The 14,177-nt window shown below is 45.0% G+C and overlaps 1 protein-coding gene across 1 annotated transcript in view; it reads left to right on the top strand.

Annotated features, from left to right (window-relative positions):
• IQCA1 (IQ motif containing with AAA domain 1) overlaps positions 1-12,397 on the top strand; it is a 176,441-nt gene extending 164,044 nt beyond the window's left edge. Inside the window, exons 19-20 of the mRNA XM_064286503.1 lie at positions 8,921-9,159; positions 11,994-12,397. Coding sequence (XP_064142573.1) covers positions 8,921-9,159; positions 11,994-12,107 — 353 coding nt within the window. The 3' untranslated portion in view covers positions 12,108-12,397. The remainder of the gene's footprint in view (positions 1-8,920; positions 9,160-11,993) is intronic.
• The last annotated feature ends 1,780 nt before the right edge of the window (positions 12,398-14,177 follow it).

Here is a 14,177-nt window from a genome sequence, read left to right on the forward strand (position 1 = left end):
TTGACGGCAGATTGGAATCCGCAGCTGCTCATGAGGTGTCTTTCTCATGGAGCACTGTTTCTTTTCGCCAGGTTGTCTGTTTTTTTTTTTGGTTGATCGGCTGTTTGCATGTTTTCCAGTCTCAAAATATCATTCTAGTAGAATGTTGGCATTTCTTTTCACTGGTTTTTTGTTTTTCCAGCCTGAAAATAGTCCAGTAGCGTGTTGACTTGTTTAAAATAAACATTAAACACAAGAGCTTGCTTTTCCAATTCCTTCTTCCTGGATAGATAGATTCAAAATTCGCTTCTTTTGATATTATCCTTTTAAGTGGAAACGATACAAAAAAGGTGGCCCTCAGAGGCAGTTCAGTGAAATTGATAAGAGAACTGGCCAGAATACTGGCTCGGCCACCTGATACCTGTATGAGCCCGACAAGCCACTCAACCTTGGAGGCTCTGTTTTCTTATCTGTAAAATAAGACAAGTGTGTCCTTTACAAGGTCCTTGTGAAGATACAACAAGGCTCCTCATATGGGGTGGCAGGCAGAACCCCCGGCCCCGTCCGGACTCCCTGGAGAGCATGGGTGATGGTCGCGGGCTGGGGTGTGGAGGGGCAGCAAAGGAGGGGATGCGGGTGATGGTACGAGTGGTCGTTAGGGTTCTCTCTTGCAGCATAACCAACATCCCCAAACTTAATGGCTTAAAACAACAAATTATTTGTTCCCTTCCGTAGCTCTGAGGGCTGCCTGGTCTCAGCTGGAGAGTTCTGCCTTGAGGCATCTCATGATGTTGCAACCAGACATCAGCTAGGCTGGACGTCCAAGATGGCACACTCACGTGACTGGCAGTTGATGCTAGCCGTCAGCTGGAAGCTCAGCTGGGGCTGTCGCCCAGACAGCCTCCCAGTGGCCTCTTCTGTGGCTTTTCACAGCATGGCAGCCGAATTCCAAGACAGCCTCCCAAGAGACTCAGGGAGAAGCTGGAAGGATTCTTATGGCCAGCCTCAGAAGTCACATAGAGTCACCTTCACCATGCTCTAGTGCCAGCCCCAGCTCAAGGGCAGCCAGCTACACAGTGGTGTGAGTTCTAGGGGATGGAGCTCACTGAGGGGCCATCCTTGGCGCCATATCTAACCACCATCGTGGTGGTGGTAGTGGTGGTAGATGCAGCATTGAGGTGGTGATGGTGGTGTCAGGGTTATAAATGGCATTGTCAGCGATGGCGATGGTGATGGTAGTGGCGATGGTGGTGATGGTGGTGACAACGGGGAGGTTGGCGGTAATGGAGATGATGGTAGCCATGGTGGCGTTCATGGTAGACGTGACGGTAGTGGTGGTGATACTGGGCGGGGTGGCAGTGATAGTGGAAGCAGAGGTGGCAAGGTGGTAACGGCGGTGATGGTAGTCGTGGCGAGTCCAGTCCGCGGTGACAGTCGTGGTGGAGGTCTTGGTGGTAGTGATAATGTGGTGAAGGTGGTTCTCATTGGTGACAGTGCTGAAGGTGATTAGTTCAGATTGGTTCCTATTTATCCTTCTCCAGTCACAATTATTGTTGTTGTTAGGTGCCGACCAGTCAGTTCCGACTCATAGCAGCCCCATATACAACGGAAGGAACACTGCCTGGTCCTGGGCTGTCCTCACAATCGTTGAGCCCCTTGTCGCAGCCACTGTGTCAATCCATCTCATTGAGGGTCTTCCTCTTTTTTGCTGACCCTCTGCTTTACCGAGCACAACGTCCTTCTCCCCGGACTGATCCCTCCTGACAACATGTCCAAAGTATGTAAGACACTGTTTCGCCACCCTTGCTTCTAAGGAGCATTCTTGCTGTACCTCTTCCAAGACAGATTTGGTCATTCTTTTGGCAGTCCGTGGTATATTCAATATTCTTTGCCAACACCACAATTCAAAGGCATCAATTCCTTGGTCTTCCTTATTCATCGTCCAGCTTTCGCACGCATATAAGGCGGTTGAAAACACCATGGCTTGCATGAGGCACACCTTAATCCTCAAGGTGACATAACAGAACCACCAAAATGGAGCAGAGAGTGGGGATGTGAACCTATCTAGTTGATCTTTAGGACCGGGTCAATTTTATTTGCTAAGAGAGCAGCCCTCTACTTCCTACGTGTTATAAACTGTCGGCCACTGCATGTGTAATATCTGCTCATTTCTATCTCAATAAATTGTGGTTCTGGCTTCACAAATTAATGTTACATGGAAGGTACAAGAAGACTTTGAATCCAGTTACTTCTCCATCCATCTAGAAGTGTCTCCATCTTCCACAGCCTCAGAGCCCTCCACTGAGTCCTTCGCACCCAGCCAGCATCAAAGAAAAAGAGAGAAAGAAAATTAGAGGATATCACAGGAGATTTTATGGACTGTTCCACAAGGGGCCGACATTTCTTCCACTCATATTACATTGGCCAGAATGAGTCACGTGGCCCCACCGTGGCTGAAGGGGCAGGAATGTATATTCTAGCCCAAGAATGAGAGAAGACGGAGATGGGTAAGCTCTGGCAGCCTCAGCCACAGTCAGGTTGTGGAGAGGATTCTACTACACACAGACACATGGTACACTTTTGCTTCATCAAAGCCTTATCACTCTCGGTTCCCCTTTGGTCGGATTTCCTCCCCTCCCCTCCCCTCCCCCCCCTTCACAGGATGAAACATTGCCCAGTCCTGTGCCCTCGTCGGTCAACCAGTCTCATCTCCCAGCACTGTGTCAGGCAGTATTCTGCTGTGACCCACAGGGTTTTCATTGGCTGGTTTTCAGAAGGAGATTACCAGGCCTTTCTTCCAGTCAGCCTTAATCTGGAATCTCTGCTGAAACCTGCCCACCTCCCTGTTTTCTCCTTCCTCTTCCCCCTTCCTCTTTCTCTTTTTCTCCTTTTTATTTTTCTTTTACTTCTTCTCTCTCTCATATTGTATACTTTTTAAGCTATCTTAGTGGAATAAAACAAACAAACGAAAAAAACCATTGTCATTGAGTCAGTTTCGACTCATAGCAACCCTATGGGACAGAGTAGAACTTCCCCATAGGGTTTCCAAGGAGCTCCTGGTGGATTTGAACTGCCGACCTCTTGGTTAGCAGCCAAATGCTTAACCACTGTGACAGAATATGGTAGGGTATTATTAATGATAAGGGGATAGAGCTTTATTCTTGACTTTGAATTGAGTGATTTCCATTGTCCAACAGGGCTGTAGGCCCTTAAACAATGAAGCTGCTGATATACAGCAGGAACAAGTTTGTTCATTTGATAAACAACAGTCATCGCTAAGGACTCAGATCATGCTACAGATCCCATCCTGAATCTCTCACCGTGTCGTATGGTGGAGGAAGGAGAGTGTGTCCCTGTGGGCATCTGATAAACCTGCGTCAAGCGGTTCTCTTGAGCCCAGGGCCCTTGGGTGATTGTTTTCAGCCCGCCATTCTTGCTGACATCGTAAATGCTGTCTGACATTTCCTCCGGTGATACTGAAGTTTTCATAGCCACCACGGCTGGGGTATCCATCTTAAAGAAAGCCTGCTCCTGTCTTTGCCGTGATCAATAATGGTCTCTTCCAGTCCACAAAGCATGGGCTGCAAATCCATGACTCGGGCTGCTGCTGGGCCACCCGTTTGCCAGAGTCAGGTGCCAACAGCATGCAGGGACATCCACAACCTACTTCTCACATTCCTCAAGTCACATGAGGTTCTGACACGGGGAAGGAGAAAAGCTGGATCAGCCTGGGATACACCGTCCTTAAGGTTTACTGGGTATAATTCAATACCTATCTCCTTTCCCCCAAATCAAACTGATTCCTTCAGAATGTCTCTGCAAAGGAAATCCACCCCAGGCTGATTAATGCCTTGTCTAGGCTCCAGAAATCCCTCTGGGCTTCCTTCTCTCAGCGTTCCTAATGCTTCCCTCCTCTTGCCCCTCTTCCCTGGGGTCTTTCTCACTAATAACACAATTCATCACAGGCCCCCACCCTGGGCCCAGTGACTGCTGGAATGGTCCAATTTATGTCTTAAGGTTTTTCTGAAATTCTAGGCTTAAGAGGGTCAGAAACACGTCCAAATCACATTATCTGCCTCTTGTGCTTTTGTAAAATCCCAAATAAAAACAAACTTGAAAAGATACTATGTCATCTGGAGTGCTAGCCAGGACAGAATCCATTTGGGATGTCAGAAGCAGATGAATGGGATCAAAGACCTAGTTCCTTCCAATCTAAAGAAGGGAAGGAGAACGTAGGCGAGTCTGAAGAAGTGAAGGGACTTTTGCATCCAAGAAGAAAGTAGACTACAGCACTGGGCTCGGCGAGCACCTCCAGCGTCTTAGTCACCACCGCGGCCTGTTGCTGTCCATTTGACTCCAACTTATGGCGACCCCACGTTTGTCAGAGCAGAGCTATGCTTCATAGGGTTTTCACTGGCTGATTGTTCAGAAAGGGATCACCAGCTCTTTCTTTTGAGGTGCCTCTGGGTGGACTTGGACCTCCAACCTTTGGGTTATCAGCAAGCGCGTTAACTGTTTGAACCACCCAGGGATTCCTCTACTGCCCTCAGTGCTCTCACTTCCCGGCCTCTGGTCCTTATAGCACACCCATTGTCCAGCCCCAAGGCAGGGGTGTATTTGTGTCCTCCACCTGTACTCATGAGCCAAAGACTAGCCGCATGCTGGTGGCTCCAGCGCTCACCGGGGGCTCCCGCCTTCACTTAGCCACTATGCCATGACTCACTACACCTGGACTCCCTTCTTGGGCCCCAAAGTGGATACTTACAGGTCAAGAGCCTGTGAGCAGGTGGCCTTGTAAAAGCAACAGAAGCTAATCTTATAAAAAAAAAAATAAAGGCTAATAAATGTAGTTCATCAAACATTAGAGAAAGGCAAGCCTGGTTCTCTTTCCCATTCTCTGGATCTTGAGATGACTGTGGGCAAGTGGACAAGTTCCACGTGGCTGTGACCGCCTTCCCAGAGCCCTGCCACCACTTCCAGTGGGAAAAACTGGTGAGCTTTTGAAAAGTAACCAATGATTCATGTATTTTGAGGAATCTCGACCAAGACTCTACATGAAGGCCAAGCATCATATGTTTTAAATGGTCGACACGCTGTATACACAGTCAACATGCTACATACATGGCCAACATGCTATATACATGGTCAACATGCTATATACGTGGTCAACATGCAATATGCATGGTCAATGTGCAATACACATAATCAATGTACAATACATATGGTCAACATACTATATACATGGTAAATGTGCTATATACATAGTCAACATGCAATATACATGGTCAACGTGATATATGTATGGTCAACATGCTACGTACATGGTCAGCATACAATACATATGGTCAACATGCTATATACATAGTCAACATGAAGTACATATGGTCAACATGCTATATACATGGTCAACATGCTATATACATGGTCAACATGCAATACATATATGGTCAACATGCTATACATATGGTCAACATGCTATATACATGGTCAGTGTGCTGTATGCATGGTCAGTATGCAATACATATGGTCAAACTATATACATGGTCAACACACAATACACATACTACAACAGAGTATTGGTAGCTGTTTGTTTTTTTAATTCTGTGACTAATGAATCATTACCTGTAGAGAGATCGCTTATGTTGCAAGACTGGATGATTTGGGCCAGAACCTTCATGGCTGCGACTTAACAGGGAGGTGGGCGAGAGAGTTGAGTGTTTGTTGGAGGAGTTCTTGGCCCTCACTGCTTGCATCTGACTGGTCCGCTCCGTCTGCAGGTAGGGATTTTGTCCCAGTGTGCCCAAGGCTGAGGCTGTGCCAAGTCCCAGGCCTGGGGTTTCTGCTGGGGCTTCAGTTGTGGGGGCCATCACCTTGGTGCTCCCATAAAACAGGCTTCCAGAGTCACCGTTCAAGTCATTTGTACTTTTCTTGGAAGTTATAAATCTGGAGAGAAATGTGCTTGGTCACACGTGGTGGCGTTGTCTGGTGGTGGTGGCGACTGCTGGTGGTGGTCGTGGTGTATGACCACCGGTTATATTTTCTGGCTCGACAAAAGTTACACAATCTCATCTTCCCACAAATATGCTTTGCAATATTCTGTAGTTGGTTTTATGTTACCTTTTATAATCGATGTTTTCATGAGGGTTAGGAAACCAGTGCAAAATGGAAGGGCTACTGCTAGTAATAATTACAGCGACATCAGTAATAGCAGCTACAGAGAATAAAGTACCTGCCACATTCTAAAAGGATGCTCTTCCAGGTGCTGTATATATATAAAAAATTTTATTGTGCTTATTTCTCACAGCAGCCCTGAAAAGTAGGTCTCTGCATCCCTATTTTTCAAACAAGACTACTTTGGGCTCATGCTCAAATAAACCCACCAACAAGGTAGCAGAGCAGATCCAGGGGGTTAGACCTGCTCTTGGAGGACCTAAGAGCCAACTTGGAGGCCTCCATTGCCTTTGCTGGCCTCACAGAAGGTCCCCAAAGCCTTGATGTCTAATCTTCTGCTTCTCGGAGAAACTGCAGACCCCACGGTAAAGTCTGCCCTTTCCCAGCAACTCAATTCACCCACTGGGCCGAGGACCACCACCAAAGAGGACCCAGAAACCTAGTTGCCATCAAATCGACTCCAACTCATGATGATCCTGTTTGTGTCAGATTAGAACTGTGTGCGGCATAGAATTTTCAATAGCTGATTTTTTGGAAATAGATCACCAGGCCTTTCTTCTGGGGCATCTCCTGGTGAACTCAAACCTCCAACCTTTTAGTCAGCAGCTGAGTGCTTAATCAATTGTTTGCATCAGGACAGTGGAGTCAAATTGCTGGAGTAACTCATGGCCCAAAAAGAGACTCTGATGTGGTTCGTAGTTAGATCCTGAGCCATTTTATTCCTTTACAGTAATTAGACCTTTTTGTTTTATTAGCAATTTTTGTATCAACGCATTTGGATGCTGTAGTCATTTAACAGACCCAGAATTAACACCTTAGCAGACTTCACAGGGCTTGGATCATGCTAGTCTTGGTCATTTTTTAAAATATGTTTCAATTGCTGTCAGTAAGTTGTATACCTGTAAAAAGTTGAATTGGCAAAAGTTTTGTCATACATATATTTACAACAATGACAAAAAAAAAATGAGTATTTACTGAGGCTGCTTATGTACAACCAAACACCTCATGGGATTTGGTTCCTTGGTTTGGAGGTTTGGGGTCATGGTTTCACGGGACATCCCAGTTAACTGGCCTTGTATTGTGTTTAGTGCTTCTGTTCTACCTCCTAGTTCCTTGTGTAGTGCCTGGAGTCTTAAAAGCTTGCAAGCAGCCATCTAAGGCACAACAATTGGTCTCCATTTGCTGGAGCAACAGAGGAAGAAGGAGAGACAGGAATAGGAGGAGGAACTGGGATGTGTGGTTAATTGCCTCCGTGAACAACTGCCTCCTTTGTTATGAGACCAGAAGAACTGGATGGTGCTTCACTACCATTACTGAACATCATGATCAAAGATTTTATAGATGAATCTTGATCAAAAGAGGGGAATGCAGAACAAAATTTCACATTCCCATGGAATTCACAGAGGCTGGATGAACCCCTGAAACTATTGCCCTGAGATAATCTTTAAACCTTAAACCAAAAATATCCCCTATGTTCTTCTTAAAACCAAATACTAGTTTAACTAAACTAGTAAAGAATGTCTAGCTTAAGCACTGTAATCTTTTAAAATCTATCAATGTGGGATGAAATTCACAACAGCAACTTGAAAGATTAGACAGGAAACTTAGGGGCAATGAGTTCATGTTAATGGTGGAGGAACAGCTCAGAAAAGGAGGATGAGAATGGTTGCACAACTCAAAGAATGCCAGCAATGTCACTGAATTGTACGTGTAGGAACTGTTCAATTGGTGTACATTCTGCTGTGTATACTCTTAACAACAACAAAAATAAATCATGAAACAAAAAAAGTTTCAAGTATCCATCAAAGGCGGTTAAAATGCTTTCGAGGTGTTCGACCAGCTCCTCCTTGTGCTGAGACCATCCTCTGGGTTGAAGTGGATGGCCTTGTGAATGCCCTTCGTCCTTTCTCACCTTGTGGATGCAATTCTGTTAGTCAGAGAGCCTCGCCTTACTGCCTTTGAGCCCTCTTTAGGGAACGGACGTGGGGTTCGCTAAATGTAGTCTGATCTTAAATGCTATGCGGGAGTCAGTCCAGCTCTAAAAGTAAACATCAGGTATAATGTCATTATTCATTTTCACAACATCCCTGCGTTCTAAGTGAACTCCCTCGGTCACCCCAGGTCCCGCTCTCCCCAAGGACAACCAGACATCTGTCCAGTGGTTTCTATCAACCTATGTGTGTTGACCATTGTCGGGGGGAGCGAAGAGGGTCAATTTGCTCTATTTAATACAGTGTGTGCTAGAGCATCCCAAAAGAAATGAACCCCCCGTGGTTAAATGGAAATTGGAATCCCCATTTGAATTCCAAATATAAAAATAATGTAAGGAGTGGACTTTATAACTAAAAAGCGTATAAGTTGGACGCCTACTTATCCAGACTCTTTGGGAAATACAATATTCTGATTAGCAGAGATCCCACACATGCACCCTATGTGGATTTCTAATTTGGAGAGATTGTAAACCTATTCAAAGTACCACACTAAAGAGATCCTGACCCTGATTTAATTTGTCCTTGTCAATCCGCAAGGGGCTTGTGGACCTACAGAGCCCAGGGTCATCAGTATGTGTGTCTTATGGCTGAAAATTACTGAGGGGAAAGCATTTTGTTACTCAGCTTTCTGCTCATTTGAATTACAAATGAAGTGGAATGGGTCTCTTGTGGATTCCTTTCTTGATGAGACGCAACTTGGCATGGGAGCTAGCCTGATGCTGATTTCTGTGCGCTAACCCCTGTTCTTTGTGTCTTCTCCGCCATCCCGGGCACAACAGTTTTGTGGAAACACATCATCCAGCGAAACGGGGGAGTCGTGACAAATGCTTTGAACATAAGTTGCCTTGCAAAGGTGACCGATGGCTTCACCCAGGGACACATCGTCCAGGTGGTCAGAAGTGTGCTCACGGACCGAAGAATCCGGCAGCAGATACACAAGCCTCTGAGCGCCGTGGAGTTCATTACGGCCATAGCCAGCATGGATCCCGTGTACCAAGAAGAAGAGGAGAGCTTCAAGGTAAGCAGACACCTTGGTGGCTTAGTCTCCTAGAGCTGCTGTAGCAGAAATCCCACAAGTGCCAGGCTTTAAAAAGGAGAATTGGATCTTCTCGCAGTTCAGGAGGCCAAAAGTCTGAATTCAGGGTGCCTGTTCTGGGGCAAGGCTCTCTCGCCATGGGCTCTGAGGGAACATCTTTGTCTCTTTCTGCTCCTGTTGCTCGGATCCTGGGCAATCTTCATGTGGCATCTGCCTTCCCGTTTGCACTCACTTCTGTCCAATCTGCGTTTAACACCATTTAGCAGTGAGTAGGGTTTTTTTTTAGGGTTAGGACACACCCCACACTGACATGGCCTCATTGACATAACACAGAAAACCCTATTCCCAAACCGGATCACGTCCACAGGTATAGGGGTCAGGATTCTAACACATTTTGGCAGGACACAATATTCAATCCCTGACAGTGGCCAAATCTTCACGGCAAATACTTGTCTTACCCCTCCCCCCTTCAGCCTCCCAGCTGCCATGACCTTGGACTCTCCTGGACACAGTGAAATTTGAAAACTTGAAAATAATGTTTGGATCACAAAATCTTTCAAACCTTAGGAGCAAAGCATGTGTCTTTCAACTTCTAGGTAAAGCATGGTCCTTGACCTTATAAGTGAACAGCCACTGGATTGCCCTTCCCACCATTTGTTTGGTTCTTATTGGCTTCATTTTTCACACAATGGAACCAGTTTTGCATAGAGAAACAAACAAACAAACAAACAGTTGCCATTGCGTCAACTCCGGCTCCAACACGTGGCAACCTTAGGTGTGTGAGAAGAGGACCGTGCTCCACAGGGTTTCTGATGGCTGGGTTTTCAGAAATAGGTCACCATGTCTTTCCTCAGAGGCACGTCTGGGTAGACTCAAACCTCCAGCCTTTCAGTTAGCAGCAGAGCACGTTAACCATCTGCGCCACCCAGCGACTCCACGTAGAGGAAACCGTTCTCTAAATAGCGTGTGTTCCTGCAGGTTTTGTCCCATCTTTACCGTGGTACACTTCATTTTTCAGTATGTTGCCGGAGAAAGTGTAATGACTTTCTCTTCACAAGAGAATTCTCCAAAATGTAGGTTGCCGATTTTTTAATACCTTCTGGAAAGTTCACAGAATGTGTCGACCTCGAGGAAACGTCATCTCGTCCATCTCCTCTCTTACAGAAGGAGACAAAGTCATGGGGAGTTGTGTGCTTTATCCAGATGCGTGGCTGCTCCGAGGCAGATTCAGGATAGAGCCCTAGTCTTCTCTGATGCCCTCCTCAAGCCCTACCCGTTCTCCTCTAAAGTCAGAGTGAACACAGTTGTGCTCCCTTTCTGGACCTGGAGGTTGTTTCCTTGGCCAACTGGGAAGACAAAGCGAGAGAAACCCATCCATGTATTCCAACGCCCCCATGACATTTGCTGTGTGCTCACCAGAAAAAAGAACTAGAATTCTCATTTAGGCCTATTATCTCTGGGTGCCTGCTTAAGATTAGGAAAATGTCTCTTTATGAAATACTGTTTTTCCACCAAGTATAAATGCCGTGTTTCCTTTATGGTTTTACCATTAATGCCTCAGTGGAAGATGAAAAATGGTCGTAATAGTGACCCTGAAGCAATGGTTTACAAGGGAGCTGGCAGACTTTTTCCATAAAAGGCCAGGCAGTAAATATTTTATGTTTCAAGAGCCAGACAGTCTCTGTTGAAACTAGTCAACTTTGTTGTAGTGAAAATGCACCCATAGACAATATATGAAAGAATGGGTATGTCTGGGTTCCCATAAAACTTTATTTGCAAAAACAGGCAGTGGGCCAATTGGCCATAGTTTGCTGATTGCTGCTGTAGCAAAGGTGAGAAGAAAAACAATATTTTCAATTCCAGCTGTAGATTTTACCAAGTTAAAAAAAAATTATGTGATATCATTAAAACCTCGAAAGTCACATCAAAGGCAACAGAGGTGTTTCGCAAGAAATCAGAACCCAAGCCTGAACCAGACACATCAGGGCTCTAAACTGAAATATTCATGTTGTTGCTGACAACATTATAGGCCACAAGACAGATAATATCTGCACATTACTGAGGAAAAATAACCAGCTCCCTAAAATTTTATATCCAGCTAAACTGGCATCCAAGAGCAGGGAGAAAACAAAAACATTTGAAGTTTTCCACTCACAGCTAATTCAGAGAGCAATGTACATGTTATTCACATGTATACAAGGAAGTGTATAAATATTGTGAACTATAACATTGTCCATAATAACAAAAAGAAATTGAGGAATTGATAAATAACTTGCAGTGTAGTCATTCAGTGAAATATTACCACTCCAGAGTTTATAAACTGAAATGTTTCTTATGTTTTAAATAAAGTGCAAAGTTTGAGATGAATGCCATCACAGGGCCAGTTACAATCACTATTTGTTGGTATTTTGGCTCCAGTATTGATGCCATGTTTTCAACAGAGTCTCCCCCTTCAGTGACTCACGCATAGTCACCAGCCCAGCTTCTAGAGGCCGTTCACATTACCAAGAAACCCCACACACTCAGGACAGAGAAAGATCACCAGGAAAATAGGGGGCTTAGCTGGGAAGGATCGTTAGTTAGATTTGGCCTGTGATTCTCTGAAGCTGTTAACTCCTTGAGCAGACGTTTCAGATCATGCAGAAATGCATATGGAAAACCCATTGGCCAAAAGTCTGTATTAAACACGTATTAAATGCCCAAAGCACAGTGGCAGCCTGCCCTTCCTTCCTAACAGGCTTATTTTTTTATTTTTAAGACTATTCCAGTGAATCCAGGTCATCTTCATATTTTCCTGAACATCTGTTTTATTTCAGGACTGGTATGCCAAAACTCCTCTGGGTAAAAAGCGAGCTTTGGCCCTGACAGGAGGTGAAGCAGAAAAGGAAAAGGATAAAGGAAAAAAGAAAAAGGAGAAAAAGAAAAAGTAATGCCTTCCTGAAGAACCATCCTTGAGTCTCTCTCAGGGAGGGAGATGGCCCCAACTTTCCAGAGAGAAGACTCACCATCACATGTCTGCAGACGCCCAAGGAGAAGACTCTTAGAATGAGCGGTGTCGAGCTGACACCAGGAGCTCATTAGCCTCTGCATATGTTCAATCGTGCCTATAGCAGGCTGGATACCAGGCTGGTTGCCCAGGACAGCTGTTTCCAGAACCTGTCATTTTTTCTTAGCTTACGTAAAGTTTGTATGTAACCCACGTTTGCTCTTCACATACTCAACAATCTTTCTAAGTTGGACACTTCATCGAATCAGCGCTAATTGCCCAATTTAAAATTCGATGGTTAGAAGACATTTTAATGTGACAACTAGTGAGTAACTTGAGTACATCACCACTACAGTAGCTTTTTGTTAATCCATACACACTATATATTACCTTTGCACATATTGTAATAAACTAATTATTTGCTCTATTAGTATATTTTATATAATGGAATAAAGCCGTTATCCTTGAACTGACTCAGTAATTTGGTTGCTGGAGCTAGAAGAGACCTTAGAGGTGGATTATTTCAACTTCCTAATTTCGAAGATGGGTAAACTGAGGCCCCAGGTGGCACAGTTAATTTTTGCAGCCTTAAGACAAAAATAATTGCCTCTTAATTCCAAGCTTAGCGCTCTTTACAAGCATTGAAACATTGGCAGATCAATGTCTGGATGAAACTAATAAGTAAAAATGAGGTCAACACGGAGAAGAGAAACCCCAGAGGAAGAAGTAAAAAATGACAAGTAAGAAAAAGAAAGATTAAAGAATAGGAAAGTAAGGGCCAAAGATCAATTTAAATTTTATAAGAACATGGAAAGTTGTTTGGTGGAGGAGAGCGAGTAACCCTCTTCTAAACTGTAGTAATGACACCGTTTGAGGAAGGAGACTTAAAATGAGGTGGGATGGATTTAATTTGAATTCCAAGAATACCCTACCTGATGGTTGTTGGTTGTACCACAGAAAGTCTTCTCTCTCCTGCACCTCAGGCCTGCCTAGATCTCCCGGTTTTCCCCGAATCCCCAGTAGCTTGGATCTTAGTGGTTTCCAGGTGTCTCCTGGCCACCAGCACACACCTCCCAGCCAGGGCCTGTGTGTGGTAGACAGAAAGGGACAGTCACCCACACCAGAAGGTAGTCCTCACCCATCTGTCCACTTGAAGAAACTCTGCTTTTGGGGGCCCTTCCATAGACTTGCCTTCTCGTACCAAAGGAAGCCCAATTTCTAGCACGCTCTGGGCCTGACCTCCCCTGACCTGCCTCAGACTGTGTCTGGTTAGGACCCCACGTGGCCTGAGAGATAGAAAGAATTCCTCATCCTAACCTCAGACAGCAGCGTCTCTCCAGATGTCCTGGGAAACAAACGTGTTAGTCTCCTAGTGCTACTATAAAAAAACACTACAAGTGGGTGGCTTTAATGAACGAAAATTTATTTTCTCACAGTTTAGAAGGCTAGAAGTCTAAATTCATGCAGTCAGCTCTAGTGGAAGGCTCTCTCTCTCTCTGTTGACTCTGGGGGAAGGTCCTTGTCTCTTCAGCTTCTGTTCCTTGGCTCCTTGGCGATCTACTTGTGGGATGGCATCTCTCTTCCACCACCTCTGCTTGCTTGCTTGGTTGCTTAATCTGCTCTTTTATATCTCAAGAGAGATTGACTCAAAATACACCCTGCACTAATCCTGCATCATTAAAATAACAAAGAAAGCCCACCCCCTAATGGGATTACAACCACAGGTACAGGGGTTAGGATTTACGACACATGTTTTTGGGAACACAGTTCGATCCATAACAAGGTTCTTGCTTAAGACCCAAGAAGAGAGCTTCAAGGATCCAGGATTTGATGTTTATTACAAAGTACTGAAAGGATTCGGAAACCCTGGTGGCGTCGTGGTTAAGACCTACGTCTGCTAACCAAAAAGTTGGCAGTTCGAATCTACGAGGTGCTCCTTGGAAACTCTGGAGGGCAGTTCTACTCTGTCCCATAGGGTCACTATGAGTCGGAAATGACTCAACAACAATGGGTT

Source organism: Loxodonta africana, chromosome 6 (assembly GCF_030014295.1).
Source record: "Loxodonta africana isolate mLoxAfr1 chromosome 6, mLoxAfr1.hap2, whole genome shotgun sequence".
NCBI classification, from domain to species: domain Eukaryota; kingdom Metazoa; phylum Chordata; class Mammalia; order Proboscidea; family Elephantidae; genus Loxodonta; species Loxodonta africana.